Genomic DNA, 20,548 nt, shown 5'->3' on the forward strand with positions numbered 1-20,548 from the left:
CTGGGAGAAGGTTTGCAGAACTGCCACCCTCTAGGGCCTAGCCCACCCTCCATGGCTCAGGTCTACCCCGGTTTTCCTTTGGACTCCTCCAGGCATCCCCTGGAGCCCACCTTCCCTTCCCTAAGTCTCCCTGAACTCCTTCAGCTCCCTCTTGGCTCCCAAATGCATTTTTATTTTTATTAATTTGTTCTTGGTCATATATTCCCTGCAGTGATCTGCAAATCTGATGCCCAGAATTGTATTCATGAGCTCCTAGGATTTCTACCCCCGATAATAAAGTTAAAAACTATATCTATATCTACCTAAGATGAGTAATAACGTCAAACACATTTAAAATGGAATATTATAAATTCGTAAGTTAGAAACCCTTACCTGGTCTTTCACACTGTATCTTTAAACAAAGCTGTTTCACAAAATCTAAAGGCAGCTGAACAACTTCCTGTAGGAACAAATAAGAAGTACTCAGTGTGGAATGCACAACAATGTGAACATACTTAATGCCACAGAACCACACACTTAAAAATGGTTAAAATGGTAAGTTTTATGTTATGTATATGTTACCACATTAAAAAAAAATACTCAGTATGTGGGATTTAGGAATAAAAGCTGCTCTGTTATTTTAAGGACATGTCCAGATTAAACAGACAGGCTAAAGTTTCTGTGCACTAAGAGGAACAGGCCCTCCTCAGAGCAGCTGGTGTCCACAGTGGTGGTGGCCAGAAGTGTGCCCCATGTCACCTAGTCAGTCTCCACAGAGGGCTCTTCACCCAGCTCCTCTGTTCTCACGGCGACCTCATCCTCATTCTCAGCGTCTGTGGACGGCAGAGCAGGGGCCTGAGGCAGTTCTCTGCCTGCAAGAAGTTCCTCACCAGCTATCTCCTCAGACAACCTGAGGCTCCTCACATTTCCATCTGAGAAGCAGCTCAAGGAACAGGGTCTGATCAAATATTAATCTCTGGGTGAGATGTCCTGGGTACCCATCAGCCACAGGACTCAGGATGGCCAATATTTGGTGCTCTGGGTCAAAAAACAAAGGAGCAACTACTCTCTACTATTTCTTGCAGTCTCCCAAACTAAGAGTTTCTATTTAATCCACATTGCTCATCATCTTCCCCATGTTTCCAGGGTGGCAGAATTCTGACTTCTAAAGGAATCCCAAGGTGACGCAAGATACCTGCCTAGAATGAGAATGCTGGGATCCTGTCCACTTACATGCCACACCTTCTCCATCATGCCCTGTCCCACCTAGCCTCCAGCTCACATGAAGACAGGCCTAGACCAGTCCCCAAACCAGCCAGACAGGGCCGGAGGCAGCACAGGTACAAGGGGTGTGTCTGTCACTCTGTCTGAGCCTTGCTCTCTCACCACTGTGCTAGTTATGTCTCATCCCAGGACACAGAAGAGGGAAACACTCTCCCCAGGGCTCCACTTTAACCTAGCTCGTGCCATCAGTCAGAGAAAACAGCATCATTTACAAATGCTGATTTTGCCTGAACATGGTCTTGTTCAGGCCAGAGATGTGCTCTGTATCCCACATTTCAACAGTGCTGGGCCTGAGTGGCAGTCCTCTCTTGATACTACAACTACCTGGAGGAAAAGCAGGTTGTGTTTCACTCTGGCAGTGTCTTCACGTGAAGGAGGTATGTCAACGGGATGAATATTCCCGAAATGTGACCTGGTGGGCTCACCTCATATGCCCAGAGCCTTGTGCACTGTGGACAAACAGAATCAAACCTGGAGCTAGAGCATGCCCTGGGCCCTGGGGGGACACCCCAATGCTATTCCCACCTGCCGGGCTGCCACTGGCTGGAACCCCAAGCTCTTCACCATTCTCCTTCACTGCTGGCCCCTCCTGGAAGAAAAGTCTAGAGCCCCCAAGTGCTGTGAGACAGAGAAATACTCCCACTTGGCCATATGAGCATGCTCTCTCCCCAAGAAGGACACTGGTAGTTGGCATACCTGCATTCACTCACACACCGTCCAGGCCAAGAAGTAGGTGGCACCCAGCACGCAGATAGCTCAGAGACTCAGGCTCTCACAGGTGGTGGGTTTCAGCCTTTCACAATTCAACAGGACAGCTGGGGACCTCACTAGGGGCGGTGCCAGCCCCCAGGATGGCCCCAATGACCTCTGCCCCTGTGTAGTCCCACTCTGCCTAGGGATGACGCCTAAAGGCCCCAGGATGCTGTGGAAACGACAGACACAACTCCCAAACAGGTCATCCCTCAGATGGTGTACTGGGGGAGTCAGGGCCAAGTCACAAGGATGCTCAGAGCCCTTCAGAGAGTCCACACTGGGAGGTGCTGAGGCCCCCAGTCAACAGTCAGCACCACACTGCCAGCTCCACGGCTCTGGGCCACCCTGGAAGAGGATCCTTAGTCCCAGCCTACAGATTAGACTAGAGCCCTAAGGGACCCAAAGCAACACCATCCACAGTACTTCCTAAGCTGTCAAAGGACGACCCTCCTTGGAGGATGTTTTGTCGTTGGAGCCATTTAAATTCTACTTTGCTAGGCAATCCTGAAGCTTCAAAGAAACTTTTACTCAACCTTCTTGGTATCATTTTTCTCAGGATGGACACAAGGTACAGAATTTACAAAACAGAGGCAGTGCTCTCTCTGTTCAAAATGACAAACCTGCTAGTCTGTTCAGGGCTCTGATCTAAGACAAGCAGTCAGGCCAGTGTAAGCAGAGAAGCAGCAGTGATCAAAGTGGAGACAGAAGAATGGCTGTCCCAGGCATGGACCAAGGCCACTGGCTCTGAGGATTGCCAGGATCACAGGGCCAGTCCACTGTGGCTTCTTACACTGCCCTCTCCATGAGTGTCTGAACAGCAGACCTTGCCTGTAACAGGCACTCCTCTCAGTCGCTGAGACCAGAAAAAGCCAGCAACACAGACCACCTGCAGGTAGGTGGAGGCCATCACCCCACATGGGCTTCAGCTAGGTTCTCCCACGAGACCAGGTCACACCTCCCAGCATGGGGATCCCCTTTTCTAACTTGCTCAAAGGTGCCCACTGAAGGTCAGTGTTGCTGCCTGGACCTCACTAGAGAGCTCTCACCAAACTGAATGCCTCCATGAGGGCAGGATGGTGAAGACCAGGAGTCTCAGCAAGTGAAAGTATCTCTGAACCTCATGCTAGAAAATGGGAATAACACTATCTGCTCTGCTATTTCACAGTGCAACAAATGAGAAAAGCACTTGGAAACTTTGTAACTAACACAGTGGGGGTGCGGGTGGGGGGTGGGGGGTGGTATCATTAAGCAACTTCCAAACTATAAATGAGAAGTTGGTACTTTGATACAGAACAGGCCCATGAATTTAGACTACATTAAAAAAAAAAAATCACTTACCCCACAATGAACATAGTTCTCTCCCAAAAACTCTTTCATGACATTTTTGCCAAAGTCCACTATGTTCTGTAGGTGCTGAAATATTTCTTCTGAGGTCTGCAAAAGAGAAGGACAAGAAGACCTCAACGACCGGGACCTCCTAGACTCTGACACCACCACAAGCCCCTGTCACATACAGGGCTGCCATGTATGTGGCCACAAAAAGCCACCAGTGGCCCTGGACCTGGAGGAAGGTAAGCCTCATCATGAAGACTGCCACACTCACTGGAGCTTCTGTCCCACAGGGCCCCCAGGCCCACCTCTGCATTGTACTCAGGGCCCCATGTGATTGTGAAACAAAGTTTGAGAACCATATCTGTGCCCCTGCCTTCCTCCCCACCAGGAACACACGTGGATCCCGCCAGTGGCCCGTGCACACCTTCTGAGGAATTCGACTTTAAAAATCGGTCCCATCCAAAAATCAGTATTTAGATTTTATTCTTCAGCTTCTAGATGTAGAAATAAAATATTTTCTCCTCAGAGGTTCTTAAAGAATCAATAAGCTGTGAGATTTAGGTGAGACAGGAAATCATTCCTGTATCCCTCACTCTGACCCAAGGTGAGAAGTGCAAAGGGTTGATCACAGGTCTCGCTCAGGAGTGAGAGGGCTGTCTTCTTCAACCGCAGGCTGGGAGGTGCCTGACACATGGCTCAGGCTCTGGGGAGGTCTCAGTCTGAGCTGCCACCCAGGCACCATAAAACAGGCAGACCACAGTCTGCATTCCGGGGGACTACTGTATTAGAACAAAGCCTGTCAAAAAACCCCAGAACACGCCCAGTGGCTCCGTACGTAGAGCTGTGGACACAGGGCTTCTGACAAAAAGCTCTTCTTATTGAGAGAATTAACACACACAACTCCCCACAAATAATGCAGCTGGCATCACACAGTGCCATTTATATAATAAAGAAAGGCGAATTGTTACCTTGGAAGACATTGCCTCAATAAATGTAAACAGGAAAAACTGAAAATAGAGGCATCCAGAGAACGCTGGCCCTTCACCGAGGCTAGGCTCTGTAGACCCTGAGTGGGGATAGAGGGGAGGGGAGGGGGGCTAGAGGCAGCCTCCGAGATGTTTCTAGTTTCCACCTGGATTCCACAGAAACAGAACCACCCTGCACAATTCTCTTCAGCAGCTGCACCCTCCCATCCTGTGCCATCTTTCTCTGCACTAACCACACTGTCCCCAGATCTCACTGCAGCCCCACTGTGATGGCAGCCCCCAGCTTTCTCCCACAGTCCCCACTTTTCTTTCTATGAAGCTAACCTGCAAGTGTGCCCTTCATTTGCACAATCAGCCACCATTGATACCCATCAGCCATCCACCTCACCTTCTTTTCTGGCTGTTTCTCCATAACTCAAACGAGGTGAGGTGGTGACTCATGTCTCCTACACCCTGATCTTGAGCCCAATTTCTACTCATCACCCAACAACCACCAGCCCTGCCCCCACTGTGTGGGTGTGACGTGCAGCTCCTGCCTCTTCTCCCCTTTAAGATAAGAGCCTATGCTCACACTTAGCCCCTCTGGACCTCCCTCCTTCCCCCCAGACCATGAAAGAGTAAAGGCTCCCACAGGGCTATGCCATATTGACCGCTGCGACCACTTAGATAAACACCACAATGACATCCCGCCTCAATGTAGAGAAACACTGCAACTCAGTGGTCAGCAGGCATACAACAGAACAACAATGGCTTTCTGAGGGTGTCCACGGTACTCTGCCTGGTTGACTCAGTGAATAGAAACACAAGGCTCCATCTGAACTGCCTGCTGTGACTTGTAACACTGACTGTCTACCACAGCATCACAGACTTCATTTTCATTGATACAATTCCACAGATGGGGAAACTGAGGCAGCAGGGTGTAAGAAAATCGCCAAGGCAAAGCCAAGACCTGGCCCTGGGTTCCCCAGCCACAAGCAGAGCTCTCTGAACTAGTCAGGGAGGCTCCTGGCTCAGTACCCAGGGACTAACCATGATGACCCATAGTGACCCCAGCAGGTCAAAGTGCTGAATCCAGCACAAAAGATGGACACACTGCTTTCGGCATTGAATGCTTGTATCATATTCAAATTTCTAAAGTTAGCATTAAAACTTCTGCATCAGAAAAAAATCAAAGTTTTCTTAAATAATTATTTTAATGATTGGGTGGCAAATCCACTGATCTTACCTTCTTCCTATTAGGAGGAAACTTCAGAAAACGAAGCACCACACAACGCTATTGGAAAATAAAACAAAGTCTGATTAGTACCCACCCAAAGCCCGGGGATAAGGGTGGGTGGCTGTGGATAAGGAGCCATCCTCAGCAGTGCAGATGCTGGAAGCCCCACAGGCAGCCAGTGCCCCGGGGAGGAGGTGGGGGCCAGTACTGGGCCACACGTCTGGAGACACAGAGCAACCAGGAAAACCTGTGCTCTCTGACCTAGCCAGCCCACTCCCAGTATTTTATCTTAATTAAAGATGCACAGAAGATTTTAGCTACTGCATATAAAGGTACTGTTTATAATTCCAAATAAAATGGAAACCTAAACATCCAACAATAGTAGGATGGTTAAATACAGATGGACATATTCCAGACCATGAAATACTATGCCGTCATTTACAAGAAAATAAGGAAGATCCGTATTTACAGACACAAAGGTACAGTCATCATCTACTGATAAATGAAAAAGATTACAGAATAGGGCTTATAGAATTAACCTATCTTTATATAAATATGTACATACACGTGTGTGTGTGTGTGTGTGTGTGTGTGTGTGTATTGTGTGTGTATGTATTAGAGAATGATGCATGGGTATAGTTCTATTTATGTAAAGCTCAAAAACAGACAAGACTAAGATCTCTGGCAGGTGGGATGGTCCCTAAGAAAGGCTCTAGAAGGGGCTGGTCATGAGAATACGGGTCCATGTATTTTGTCATAATCAAGCTGTATATACACATATGATCTGACCACTTTTCTGTAGATTTATTACTCTTCATTTTTTAAAGTTTGTAAAACAAAAAATTTTAAATAAAGTATGTGCATGCTGAGTTTGTATGAACTGTCTGAAAGGGCTTCTGAATAGGTAACCGCGTGTCCAGGTAGCACCAACTGGGAACTTATTTTTTAAAGTTCTGTTTATTTGGGTTTTCCAATTTTTTACAATGCTCATATAACATACATTACAAAAATGTTAAAAAACAAAAGTTTAAAAAATGGAAAAAAATAACCTTTTAAACTAGTGCAGCCTTTGAAATGGCGATTCTCCAAGGAAATAACCTGGATGTGTTGTAGAGCCTTGGTAATGGGGGAGATAATTCCATGTGGACAACTTTGGAAACCATTCCCATGGAGATAGGGAGTTCCAGGCAGAAGGGCTTGGGTCGGGAACCTGGACTGTGCTCAGGGAGAAGCAGTGAACAGGAGAAGGAGAGCAGAGGTGCAGGAGCTCGGGCACTGTCTGGAGCACTGGGATCTAGGTGGGGTGGGAGGAGCTGGTGATTGAAGAGGCTCAGAAAGTGCAGCTTTAGAACCCAAAACATGGCTGAGAGCAAGGAAGGCCCATAGAGACGAGATCCATTTCCCTAGCCCACAGACCCCCTGGCACTTCCTGCCCCACTCAGATGACGCACACTCTTCTCAAAACCCCAGACATCCATCATCTCCCTGAGCCCCAAGCTCAGACTTGGGGAAGCAAAGGTCGAGGACATGCACATGGGCCTAACCCCTCCCAAATCCAGGCAGACATCAATATTCGATCATGGGCATCAACTGGCCAAGGAGTCCATCAAAATTCAAGGAAAGGGCTTCCCTGGTGGCGCAGTGGTTGAGAGTCCGCCTGCTGATGCAGGGGACACAGGTTCATGCCCCGGTCCGGGAAGATCCCACATGCCGCGCAGCGGCTGGGCCTGTGAGCCATGGCTGCTGAGCCTGCATGTCCGGAGCCTGTGCTCCACAACGGGAGAGGCCACAACAGTGAGAGGCCCGCGTACCACAAAAAAAAAAAAAAAAAAAAAAATTCAAGGAAAAACAAAAGCTGATATGCAGAAACCCTAATTCTAGGCAACATTCCAGAAACTCAGCCCCCCTAAAAGCACACTCACTTCTCACCTGGACTTCACTGTTTCTCAAGACCTGCTAAGAAATTCTGAGTGTCATGTTGTGTCTGCTTCAAGGAAAACTGCTTTCTCTAGGGACCCATTTAAAACCGTCGCCAGAAACTGCCCACCTGCCCCATAGGAGCCGCAGTGTCAGCCTTGAAGGCCAGTCTCCACAAACTCAAGCACTCAGTGGGCACACCTATTCTGGACGGCGAGTGCTAACTGCCCCTTGTAAAGGTCTGACTGGGCTGGGTTGGTGGCCCTGTTACATGCCACGAGGCTGGCCATGGGACCAGACAACACCTATTCAAGTGGATAGCAGAGAAAAGGTGAGAAATCAACCTCACCAGCCCTGGTTGGCACAAAGACGCAGTTAGTCCAAGGGCCACCCATGGCATGGAGTGGGACTGATCCAGCCACCCACAGGGAGATTCCCACGAAGGAGCTGAAATCAACGCATAATCTGGTAAGCACCAGGGCCCTGCAAGCTCACAAGGTCTTAACCAGTTGTGAAGGAAACAACTCCTTTCCTTTTAAACTAAATATCTGAAACCAGATTTTAAAACATACCCTCTTCATAGTGTCTAGGCTAAAATGCTAAGAACGAAGAGAAAGGGGTGAGACTAAGAAGAGGGGCTTAACAAGAGTTTCTGCACAGTCTGGGGCAGAAGCAGCTCTTCCCTGTTCCAAAGCAGGACAGGGAATCTTAGGCCGGGGCCACACCTTCTCTGTCCTTGAGGACAGAAAATCATGGTGTGCTCTCTCATACCGTGGAACACTGGATGAAAATCAAAGATTTTAACAAACTGAAAAAGTCAGTGAATGGAGAAATGACACATATAAACACATACACATTAAACAACCTCAAAACGTACAACACGCCACTTATAAAAGGAATAGAAAGCATTCAGTGCTGTGAGGGTCCCAGGCCATGGCAGGGGTGGGGGAGTACTGGCATGTCATGTACCACGAGGCCTAGGAGATGCTCCTTCGATCTCCTCTGAGAACCCACCCAAGTCCTCAAAACGCCAAGACATCAGCAAAGCCTGGCTCACAACAGCTCTAAAAGCACAACAATGTGAATGTCTGACAGCACAGGAACTCTGGCTGCCTAAGTGCTCTGCAGCCTTGAAAACTTGTGTGAAGAATTATCTACATATTTATGCTGTAGGGTTGAGTGAAAAAGCAGAAAACAAAAACAGACAGATAAGGATGCTTAAGTACCCAATAAAAGCATATAATACAAGGAAGTGCACCAAGTGTTAACAAAAATTATTTTCTTAGTAGGGAGACATTGGATGCTTTTTACTTTCTTCCTTCTAGTATTCTGTATTTTCTGGGGCAGAGAGAGGAACAAATGATTGGTATTAAATAAAAATAAAAGACCACAAAAACAATATATAAAAGGGTCACCTGCCCATGTGAAGCCCAAGGAAGGAAACTTGTGGGTGGAATTAAGACTCCAGGGCCTCTTGGCAAAGACAAGGTGTGAAGTGATCAGTCGCTGAAGCCTCACTGCTGGAGGACAAGCCCAAGTCAGGTCTTCCACCAGAGTGAGGATATAACCCAGGATGGGACCCCAAGAAGACCCCAGGGAAGCAGAGATCACGCAACTTTCAAGGGAAAGGGAGACAGATAAACACAACAACGGCAGAAGGAATCGACCCGCAGGGTGCTGCCCCAGGCATCCCAAAATGGCTCAGCCCTGCTTCTCAGTGAGGCCACCACCCACAGACACCCCACTCGGGCACAGCCCAGGTCTTCCATCAGAATACCCGTGACAGAATACCAAGCCAAGTCACTTGCCTCTGCTGACCAGAGACAACCAGAAACACACCCCAGGGCCCACAGAAGGATAAGAGGGACAAGGTGTGGGACGCATTGTTGGGCTGACAGCCTCAGACAGAACAGATGGAGGGTGACTCGAGACATCTCATACAGCAACTGTCCCCAACCTTTTTGGCACCAGGGACCAGTTTTGTGGAAGACAATTTTTCCACGGCGGAGGCCAGGGGGTGGCGGGGAGGGTGGTCCAGGCAGCAATGTCAGCGATGGGGAGCGGCAGATGAAGCTTCGCTCGCTTGCCCGTCACTCACCTCCTGCTGTGCGGCCTGGTTCCTAACAGGCCTCGGACCCATACCGGTCCACAGCCCAGGGGTTGGGAACCCCTGTCATAAAGGGGGGCCAAGGACTCCAAAGGGAGGCCAGACAGGAGGTGGAGACCACAGGTGGGGACAGCAGGTGTCTGGAATGGGCAGGACATTTTCCATCCCATGTTTCACCTGCCTGTATGGACCCACAGCTGCCTCAGGACTGAAGCAGACACGGATGCAAGTTGTGAGGTAGGAGACAGGACAGTGGAGGTGTAAGCCCAGGTGACATTTGGGGGAAGGACACTTAGGGGCTGCAGCAGAAGAGGTGTTCAGATGGTCCCTAAAGGATGGAAAATCCAACAGTCAGAAGAGAATCAGAATGTTTTATAAAGACACACCACAAATGCATGGAATGCACAGTGAGGGTGCGTAGAGTGGAGCCTTCAAGGACCCCAGGTTCTCCAAGGCCACACGATGGCCACAGAGCAGGTGTCCAAACAAACCAAGAGGTAGGTGACCCAGTGCTGTGGTCTCGTCCTTCTGCAGCAGACACAGAAACCTTCCTTACCTTCCTGGTAAAAGGGGCAGCTGCTGTCCTGAGTTCTGCTGAGGAGGAAGAAGGTATTGTCGGGGCGGGGGAAGTGACCATGCCACCTTAGGATACCAGACCTAGACCAGCAGACCCCTACATGCTAGAAAGGCAGAGCTCAGCACTCACCAAGGCCAGGACTGGAAACCACCAAAGGGAATATATTTTGGAAATAACAAATCCTAACCTTTCAACTGCAGGTGATCCCAGGAATAAAGACAGGGCTACATGCACAGCTCTCCAATGAGACATCACCAAGAAGTCACATCAGCTGTATCAACCTGTATGAATATCATTAAAACTCTCAAATGCAGAATAAGTTACTTGTTAAAAAAAAATACTATAGGCAACAGAACGTTAAGATTCCTTATACTAGATTCAGGAGAAAATTTAGCCCAGGACTTGGGAATACGCCATTAAAAAAAGAAAGAAAGAAAAAAAAAAAAGAGAGAACAACTCATTTGCTTCCAACAGCTCCATTAAGAAGTATGATCTACAAATCCTACAACACAAGAGAAGAGAAACACACAGCTCCTGACTGCCTGAACCCCATATCTTCAGGACAAACACCCCAGGGCATCAAAACAATTGCAGAAAGGATCTGAAGCCCAATCAGAATCTTAGAAAGGCTATAAAACCTGAAAGATCAGGAACAAACTTTTGATAAAAGATCTTGGTTGGCGGGTCTTTCATGTTATCTCTGTCAACAGGAGGAAAACATCACAACAGCTTAGTGTGATAAAGGGAGTGGGCCCCTGTTTGCCCTGCACCCCAGAGGCGAGGGCAGCTGGAAGGCAGCTCAGTGCCTGGGGAGGAGTCTGCCTGGCCTGCCCTGGGTGACTCTCCACACTGAAGGCACATACGAGATCAAATGACAAACCAGACTTACAGTGACCTTCACAGGACAGGATGCCAAACCAAAGCGAACAAGACCAAGGTAAAGAAGAGTCACTGCAGATGTAAAAGCAACACCACCACACGGAGAGAAATCCCACTTGGCAGCAGCGCACCTGAGGGCAGCGCCAGGCTTCGTGACCACAGCTCAGCATGAACTGGCACAGCCACTAGAACAAGTGACAGCACCCTCGGGCTACAGTAAGGAAAGGAAAGTACATGCCCACAAGGGAAGTGTCCTTGCCCAAGACCCCCCACAGGGTCAGTGCCGGGGACTCCAGGCACCCACTAGAGTACAGTGTCAGGTTGGCCACAGCCTTAGAGCACCTCAGAGGGTCAGTGCCAGGGCCAAGGGCCAGTGCCTGGGAAAGGGTTAAATTGCACAGCTGGACCCAAGGATGCTGAGCACTGGGCCACAGGAAAACTGACAGCAACCTGTCAAGAACTGGCATATGGTTCAGGCCTCACACTGTCATCTCTTACTGCCCAACCCTGAGCACACACCACGCTATGGCCTCCTTCGGCCTGCACTTAGCTCCTCCATATCCAGGCCCCATTTTCAAGTCCTGTTCTCCTGGAAGCCTCCCAACCCACCAGCCTGGAAGGCTGTCTGTCTGTGTCTTATCCCATGTTCCTTCAGTGCAGATGCCAGGCCTCAGGACTGGCTGGCTGAAGGTATGTCGGGTTCTGACACTGGAAAGGAGAGGGGACAGACTCATCACTTTTTAAGGACCTTTCAATTCTGAAAGTAGACGATGCCCCCTCTGAGAAAGAGACCGTCTCCCGATCTGAAAGAAACCTGGTGAGGGTCACCCTCTACTTCAGAATGAACGAGGTGGGTCTGGAGAGTCCACCCATGGGAGCAGAAATACTTGGTGCTCACCCACCTTCTTCTATCCCACTCACACACACACACCCTCTCCTTGGGCACAGTAGGGTCCTGAAAGCTGCCTTCCAGGGCTCTGTCCTCCCTCAAGGCCCAGGCAAAGCACAAAGGTTTCTCCACACGCAAGGGTCAGAGTTCTCCCTTTACTCAGCGCCTTCACTTGGTGGGAACCTTTTCTTACAAGACTACTCGTGATGATAATCTTCAAATTCAAATGTTGAGCTAACAACAACCAAGCAGGAATGAGCATAGTAAAGCAAATTTAGATTTTAAATAAAGAATGAAGAGAACAGGTACAGGATACCCTGATGACTCAGTTTAAAAGGGGGGAAAAAAAGGAAAAAGAAACATGACCCTAACACCTGGGGCTGTGCAACAAGGGAAGGGAAGGGGCCAGTTGCCCTGAAGGGTAGACACATGCTTGTCAGGGACAATGGAGAAGGCATCTGAGGGCCCAAGGCCTGGTGTTCTTTTACGCTGAGTCTGGAACTTGCTACTTCATCTGAGGCTACTTTTGAAACTCAGTACATTAGCCAAAAGAAGCCTTAATTAGCTTTACATAAAATGATGATATACCATGCAATCTTACTGAGGCATTGGAAGATGAGCTCCCCACGGGAGCTGTTGGGCTGGGTCAGCGCTTTTAACCGCCAAGTCCAAGGTGGATGATAGTTATCACTTGCATAACTTGTCCAGCTCCTCATCTTTCTATCAATTCCGCAAAGGGGATTCTGTTACTAGTTCCACTTTGAAAATGCAGAAACTGAGCCTGAGCCAGGCAGTGGTAGAACTGGGATTCTGCCCAGCTCTGTGTAACTGCAACTCCCATACTCTTAAGCCCTCAGTGACACCTATCACTCCTCCCCCAGCCCACCACATTCCTGCCTGGTTGCATTAGACAGCAAGATGTCAGAGAGATCTGGGCCTTCACACAAATCCACAAGCTTCTCTTCCTGGATTCAACTCACTGGGAGTCGTCACTGCACTCTCTGAAACTCTCTTCCTTACTGAATTAAGAAAGGGAAATTCTTTCAATTCTAAAAGATTCTGGAGAAGAACCTGTAGACAATGCTCCACTAATATTAACAACAGCAGCAGGAGAACAGCAATTCCCTGCATCTCAGGGAGGTAACAGCACCCCAAGCACTTTGCTTCTTTCTCCTGACCTTGCCCGTACCCTGTATCTTCCCTAAGGTTACTCGGGACGGCCTCACCGCAGCTGGGCAGTCGCAGGCGGCACCGTGTGAGGCCGGGATGGGGAGTGTTGGAAGGACGCGGAACAAAACCGGGGGGAAAAGGTGACACTGGAGGAACAGTGAACCGATCTGGAGGGAGGGGAGTGCTGGGGAGACATGGCACCAACCTAGGGGGAGGAGAGCGCTGGGGGGACGCGGAACTGATCTGGGGGAAGGCGGTGATACCAGCGGGACGCGGAACTGACCCGACGGGGTGGGGTGATGCTGGGGGGACGCGAAACTTATCGCGGGGCAGTGACACTGGGGGAACGCGCAACCGACCGGAAGGAGGGCTGCTGGGGAACCGATCCGGGGGTAATGGGTCCTGAGGGGATGCAGAACCGACCTGAGGGGAGGGGGTGCTTGGGGGACGCGGAACCCACCGGGAGTAGGGTAAGGGCCCTGAACCGCGCCGACAGTCAACCGCTCACCTGTGCGTGGGCCACCACTAGGCTCTTGTTGCCTTCACCGTGGTACCCCCATTCATTCTCGTCCATCTTCCCCTCGTCCATCCCACGGTGCGGCCCTGGAGCCTCGCGGGGCCACGAGCTGAGGGCCACGGGTTCGCCTAGGAACCAGCCGCAGCCGACCGGGGAGGAGCTCCTGTCAGCCGCCGCCTCAGCTAGACCCAGCCGCCCGCACTCGCAGGCGCTGGCCGCCGGAAGCCACGCCCCCAACATCTCCCATGGCCGAGCCGGGCAACTTCCGGGTTCGCTCCCGCTTCTCCTCTGTTGACCACGGTGGTGGATGGACTGGCGGCCATCTTAGGTGCTGGCAGAGTGACTCACTTCCGGAGCGCGATCTTGAGAACCGGAAGAGAGGCTTCCGGCCTGGGCGCCGGAAGTGAGGCAAGCGGGCGGAGCCGTCTGTTACCCGACGACCAGCACTGGCCTGGTGGGGAACATGAGTCCAGGCGGGCTGGGGTTAGAGCGGTACTGGCGCGCTAGGAGCCAGGGGGTCCCAGTGGGGCTGGGGGCGGGGGACGCCCAGGCAAGTCGGGAGCTTGGAAGGGGATGGTCCAGGCGGGCCGGGGGCGGGTGGTCCCTAGAGCTGGAGCCCGCTTAGTCATGGGGCCTCAGCCTTCTTTTCTGTAGAATGGGATACATTTCTCACTCAGCGGGTTATTAATATCCTCGTTTGCTCTTTACCTGATGCAGAATCACCCCAGTAGTCCCAGGAAGTGGAAACATTGTGGTCCACACCTTACAAATGAGGATACGTAGCTCAAAGAGGCAAGCGGACTCCTAAATGGCGCTCTTGTCGGAGTGTTACCTGAAAAACTGGCTTTGCCTTTTGGTGGGTGTCAAGCCAGAAGACAAAGAGTGGGAGAAGGAAGGATTTATTACTTGCAACAAGTAAGGAGAATGCTGCGGCTTTTTCCCAAAGCAGTGTCTCCCCAAAGAGCAAAATTGAGGAAGTTTTAAGCTAAGGTAACATGTGTATTCATAAAGGGCTTGGGCAGTCAGAGTCCAAGCTTTAGTTGAATGAAGTCATGAGGGTCAGAAAAGGTCTACATCATCCCTTAGGTCCCAGCTGATCTGGTAGTTGAGCACTTCAGACTACTCTTTACCATTGAAACAGAATTGAGAGTCTTTACTACTGATATATTATCTTTGCTACTGTTACTTCTCTTGCCTGATAATAGTTTGTTCTTTTTTTCTCTTAAGATCATTACTGAGACCTGTTGAAGGGCAAGCGTTGTGGCCAGGCTTAAAATGACTTAGGCCAAAAATGGCTTTTCTTATGTCAAGAAAGCCATGCCCAGGGGATTCCCTGGTGGTGCAGTGGTTGAGAATCTGCCTGCCAATGCAGGGTACACGGGTTTGTGCCCTGGTCTGGGAAGATCCCACATGCCGCGGAGCAAATGGGCCCGTGAGCCACAACTACTGAGCCTGCGTGTCTGGAGCCTGTGCTCCGCAACAAGAGAGGCCGCGATAGTGAGAGGCCCACGCACCGCGATGAGGAGTGGCCCCCGCTTGCCGCAACTAGAGCAAGCCCTCGCACAGAAACGAAGACCCAACACAGCCAAAAATAAATAAATAAAAAATTTTTTAAAAATACGGGAGTCCATGTATTAAAAAGAAAGCCATGCCTGGATTTCTTTTTCCGGGGACCTCCCCTACCCTATCTGCCTACAGGAGGAGTAGGTTTCGTTGAATCTTGAGGGATGTACCTTGAGCAGGAGGTCTGAATTCTGCCCTTACCACTTAATGGCAGTGAAGCGAAGGGCAGATCTCTTCCCTTCTCTGGGCCTCAATTTATTCACTGTTGACGTGGGACTAATGATACCACCTTATAGAGCTGCTATGAGGATTAAATTAGATTAGCGATTCTCAGACTCCTACTCTCAAAACCATTTTATACTTTTTAAAAATGATTGACGGGAGTTCCCTGGCAGTGCAGTGGTTAGGACTCCATGCTCTTACTGCCAAGGGCCCAGGTTCAATCCCTGGTCAGGTAACTAAAATCCTTCAAGCTGTGTGGTGTGGCCAAGCAAAAAAAACAGATTGAAGGCCTCAAAAAGTTTTTGCTAATATGGCTTATATCTTTCTATGTTTACCATATTATAAATTAAAACATTTTTTAAAATTATTTTCATTTTAAACATTACCCTTTTTTAAAACGTAGCTATAATTCCCCCAAATATAGAGAAGAGTGGCAAATGTTTCACATTTTTGCAAATCTCTTTAAAGTCTGGCTTCATAGAAGATAGCTGGAGTCTCACATCTGCTTCTGCATTGAATCTGTTGCAATATATTGCTAGGGTTGAAGTATATGAAGAAAACCCAGCCTCAGGTATGTGGTTCAACAAGGAGAGACCTGCAGACCCTACTCTGAGAACAGCTTAGAGCACCTGGCAAGGCCTTGGGAATAGTAGTGAAATGAAGCTAGTGAGTCAGGAAAATGAGCTGATAGCTTTGAACATCTCCCCCACCCTGGGCCCCAAAGGACTGGCGCAGGTAGGCTCAGGCCCCACTCCAGGGATGGTCAAGAAATGGGGGCAGAAACAGCCCACTCCTGGAGGTAAGTAATCCCCAAGGGGACTGGGGGATTACTTGGGGGGGTGGGGGGGGACACTCACAAAGGGTGAGAAGGCCTTCCTACACCCCCACAAGGTGGGGGTGTCTGAGATTTTCTCAGACATCTCTAAACATGTCTGAGATTTTCTCAGCATCTGTGAATGCAGAATTCGGATCAGATTGTTAAGTATCAAAACATTTCCCTGGGCTTCCCTGGTGGTGCAGTGGTTGAGAGTCCGCCTGCCGATGCATGGGACATGGGTTCGTGCCCCGGTCCAGGAGGATCCCATATGCCGCGGAGCAGCTGGGCCCGTGAGCCATGGCCGCTGAGCCTGCGCGTCCGGAGCCTGTGCTCCACGGCAGGAGATGCCACAGCAGTGAGAGGCCCGCGTGCTGCAAAAACAAACAAACAAACAAACAACAACAAAAAAAACCATTTCCTTAAGGAAGCCTCTGTGGTGCTGGAAATGTTCTGTATCTTGGTTTGTTGGGGTTTTTTTTCAAGGAACATTTTATCACTGACACTGTTTAGAATTACTAGTGTATGGTTATTTAAAAGATTAAATCTTGATTTTATGATTGTTTAAAAATTCTCCACAGATGCTCCTAGGGTGGACCACACCCACCTTATCAAAGGGACAAATGCTCTGAAAGAATCATGGTGGGTTAAACAGTGAGGGACACAAAGGAGAGTGGGCTCATCTGCAGGGGTTGGGAGAAGGAAAGGCTGGAAAAGAAAGACAAGAGAAAGGGGTCCCAGATAAACAGGGTTTATCAGTTGTTTTTCATACCCTGGATCCACACTCCCTTCTTTTTTATAGCATCAACCCAGTTTTTATTAGGGGAAGTACCTTTTCCTTTATTTAACCCGTGTGGTCTGACTTAAATGAACTTGATTCTAGCCTCAAGGCTGTGCAATCAAGAATTACATTCCCAGTGGTTGGTTCAGGAAGCGCAGGGAAGTAATCCAGGTTTGTCCAACCAAGCGCACGCCTTTGGCTTGCACTGAAATGACTGTGGGGAGAATCAACCTCAGCTGAGAAGCTGGGGGGGTCACCACATGCTGTCAGCAGTGATCCAGGCACCACAGGTGGCAGCAACAGAGGGGAAACAGCTGGAAAGTGGCAAGAAAGGGGACACAAAGTGAGCCAGAGGATCGAGTCCAACTCAGTTGATTTTAATTTTCTGAGCTAGTGAATTCTGTATTTTGCTTAAACAATTTGAGTTGGGTTCCTTTAACTCAGATCCTAGAGTCCAAGCTAATAATAAGGGTACCCTAGGCTGGACCAGTCACCTCTTCAAGAAAAAGCGAGAAGTGAAGCAAAGACCAAAAGGCCATCATTAGCTGGGATTCCTACATGAGGACATTTTGCCTAGATGCTTTATGCTCCTCCATCTAGGTCCCAGCTAGATTCCCACCACAGTTAATCAGTGTCACCTTTCTGTTTGAAAAAGGAAATGAGAGAGAGAGGAAGGAAGGAAAGAGGAGAAGAGAAAAGGAAGAAAGGTGAGATGGGAAACTCATCTTCCAACCACATTGAACAGCCATCCAGAACCAAAGTGGCAAAACACTAGTGACTGGGAGCCCAGTGATGAGTACTTACTCTATTCTTCCTATTTTTATGTGTGTCTGGAATTTTCCTTACTAAACAGTTCTTATTTTTGAAGGAAGCATGCGATATCATGTATCCCTTGATATGACATGACATGACATGATGAGAAAGGCACTTCACCTCTGTGGTATTCCCCTCACCCCTAAAGCTATAATCCCTGTCTAATCATTAGAAAAACATCAGACAGACCCAAATTGAGAGACATTTGGCAGAATAACTGACCAAGAGTCTTTGTAACTGCCCAGGTCATAGGAGACATGGACAGACCAGAGGAACCTAAGGAGACAAGACACCTAAATGCAATGTGGGATGCTGGAACAGAAAAGGACATTGGTGGGAACACTGGTAATCCAAATAAATCCAAATAAATAAATAAATAAATAAATAAATCCAAATAAAATCTGGAGTTTAGTTATTAGTAATGGATCACTGTTAATTTCTTTGTTCTGGGAAATGTACCATAGTTAGGTATGTTAACGTGGAGGGAAATTGGGATAGGGCATTTGGGAACTTGGTACTATCTTGCAACATTTCTATAAATCTAAAATCCAAAATTAAAAGTTCACAAAAAGGAAGGCATTCATTGTTCAGCTTCTTTCATAATTAAATAATTAAAATAAGTATATATCTTAAAATATATATCAAACTGGCAAAATAAAAGCAATTTTGCACAGTGTTTGATATGGGTGGTATACACAGGCAGGATGTGTGCACTGTGGAGGAGAGGGTCTGCATTGTTGGAGCCCAGTTTGGCCATGTCATTAAAAGTATTGTAGCTATAGCTAATCCCGTTTGATCCATTTCCATGCCTACAAATTACCCTACAAAACCCTCCCTTCAGTGCTCAGAGACATGTACAGGATGTTTGTACAAACACAAGAGTGATGGACAGGACTTGGTTCCCAATGTGGGCACCTCAGGACAGCCTCAGGCTGCACCAGCCCACCCCAGCAGAAGACTTGCAGGGGGGCTTAGCAACCCGTGTTCTAACAACTTCCCCACATGAATTCCAGAACCATTGAATTATGGTATACTTGAAAATTATACAGGCAGTAAGGAAATGAGTTAGATCTGTACTGACATGAAAGATGTTCAAGGTCTATGGTTAAGTGAAACAAGTGTGTGTGTGTATGTGTTGTGTCTGTGTGTAAATGCAAAGAAAAGGGAAAGGAAATTTTCCCATCTGGGAAGAGGAGAGCAGGAGAAACGAAAGAAGAATGTCACTTTCCTCTTATATTTGTATGTTGTTGACTCAGAGTATGTATTCATGTAACACTTCTGTAATAAAAATTTAAATGAATACATTCTCAATACTTTTTAAATTAGATAGATCTATCACTATGTATGAATATGGAAAGATGGCCATGGTATGTTTAATACAGAAATAGGTGTTTGTTTTTGAATGGAAAAGAAAAATGATCAAGAAATAGGTGCCTGGGACTTCCCTAGTGGTCCAGTGAGTAAGACTCTGCAGTCCCAATGCAGGGGGCCCGTGTTGGATCCCTCAACAGGGAACTAGATCCCATATGCACGCTGTAACTAAGAAGCCCACATGCTGCAACTAAAGATCCCGCATGCAGCAACTAAAAGATACCGCAACAAAGATCCCACGTGCTGCAACTAAGACCCGGCGCAGCCTACATAAATAAATAAATAAACAAACAAACAAACCACAACTAATACCTGGCACAGCCAAAATAAATAAATAAACAAACAAACCTAAAAAAAAAAAAAAAGAAATAGGTGCCTTGCTGTGTACTGAGATTTTCTTTGGGGATGGGACCACAGGTGATGTGCACTGACTACACTACATGTGTCTGTAACATTTGAATTTTGCGTACAAAGTATGAGTTATCTTTGTAATTAGAAAAAAATAATAAAGCTCTGCATGCAGTGGCCTCAGGATGCTCAACTACATAGAATTAGGCAGGTGTTCTTGAGGGTGGACTCCAGGATATTCAGGCCACCTGAACTGCTGACCTCAGGTAATCCCACCAACTCCAAGGTATCCTGACTGGAAGGTGAGTCAAGAGTCCTTGGAGGGGGCTTCCCTGGTGGTGCAGTGGTTGAGAGCCCGCCTGCCGATGCAGGGGACACAGGTTCGTGCCCCGGTCCGGGAAGATCCCACATGCAGCAGAGCGGCTGGGCCCGTGAGCCATGGCTGCTGACCCTGCGCGTCCGGAGCCCATGCTCCGCAACGGGAGAGGCCACAACAGTGAGAGGCCCGCATACCGCCCCCCCCAAAAAAAAGAGTCCTTGGTGGGAACTTGGCCTCTTTCCACACAGGGATATGATGACGTTGGGCATGCTATTACATGAATTAGTCACTCTCCTGGGGTCTGATGCCCAGAATTTCTGCTCCTCATCCACCTTCTCCTTTCTCCAGCTTTTACACTCCAGGAAAGTACAGGGGAAAGGGTGATGGTGCCACAGCATGACTAAGGAGGCCCAACCCTTCCAATAAGGGCATCCCAGGGCATCATTATCATCTTAGACAACGCAGAAAAGTACAATCCATCAAACAAAAGATTGATAACTTTGTCTACATTAAAAATTAAAATCTTGAGGTATCAATACCTAGAGTAGTCAAACTCATGGAGACAAAAATAGAATGGTGGTTTCGAGGGACTGGGGGGAGGGGTAACAGGGAATTAGTGTTAAAAAGCTACAGAGTTTCAGTTTGGGTAGAGGAAAAAGTTCCGGAGATGGAGGGTGGTGAATGTACATTATGAATGTACATAATACCACT

At 48.4% G+C, this 20,548-nt stretch overlaps 1 protein-coding gene and 1 long non-coding RNA gene across 5 annotated transcripts in view; one reads left to right on the forward strand and one right to left on the reverse strand.

Moving 5' to 3' along the window:
* The window catches only part of IPPK (inositol-pentakisphosphate 2-kinase), a 50,128-nt gene extending 36,275 nt beyond the window's left edge, over window positions 1-13,853 (reverse strand). Inside the window, exons 1-5 of one of the 2 annotated variants that reach the window (XM_019940467.3) lie at window positions 13,598-13,688; window positions 5,560-5,607; window positions 4,317-4,414; window positions 3,355-3,450; window positions 373-439 (exon numbers count right to left, since the gene is read on the reverse strand). In XM_019940467.3, the coding sequence (XP_019796026.1) occupies window positions 373-439; window positions 3,355-3,450; window positions 4,317-4,328 (175 nt within the window). In that variant the 5' untranslated portion in view covers window positions 4,329-4,414; window positions 5,560-5,607; window positions 13,598-13,688. Of the gene's footprint in view, window positions 1-372; window positions 440-3,354; window positions 3,451-4,316; window positions 4,415-5,559; window positions 5,608-13,597 lie in introns of both variants that reach the window. The other variant, XM_004322093.4, reaches the window with a different exon arrangement.
* A 101-nt stretch (window positions 13,854-13,954) lies between these two features.
* Window positions 13,955-15,226, forward strand: LOC109550749 (uncharacterized). 3 transcript variants are annotated; one of them, XR_002177396.3, is made up of 3 exons: window positions 13,955-14,060; window positions 14,324-14,521; window positions 14,834-15,226. It is a non-coding gene; the product is annotated as an uncharacterized lncRNA (long non-coding RNA). The 3 variants fall into 3 exon arrangements; XR_004526946.2 differs by having other exon boundaries at window positions 14,015-14,098; XR_002177397.3 differs by having other exon boundaries at window positions 14,047-14,089.
* Window positions 15,227-20,548: the final 5,322 nt, after the last annotated feature.

The sequence above is a fragment of the Tursiops truncatus genome, chromosome 6, assembly GCF_011762595.2.
Source record: "Tursiops truncatus isolate mTurTru1 chromosome 6, mTurTru1.mat.Y, whole genome shotgun sequence".
NCBI lineage: Eukaryota > Metazoa > Chordata > Mammalia > Artiodactyla > Delphinidae > Tursiops > Tursiops truncatus.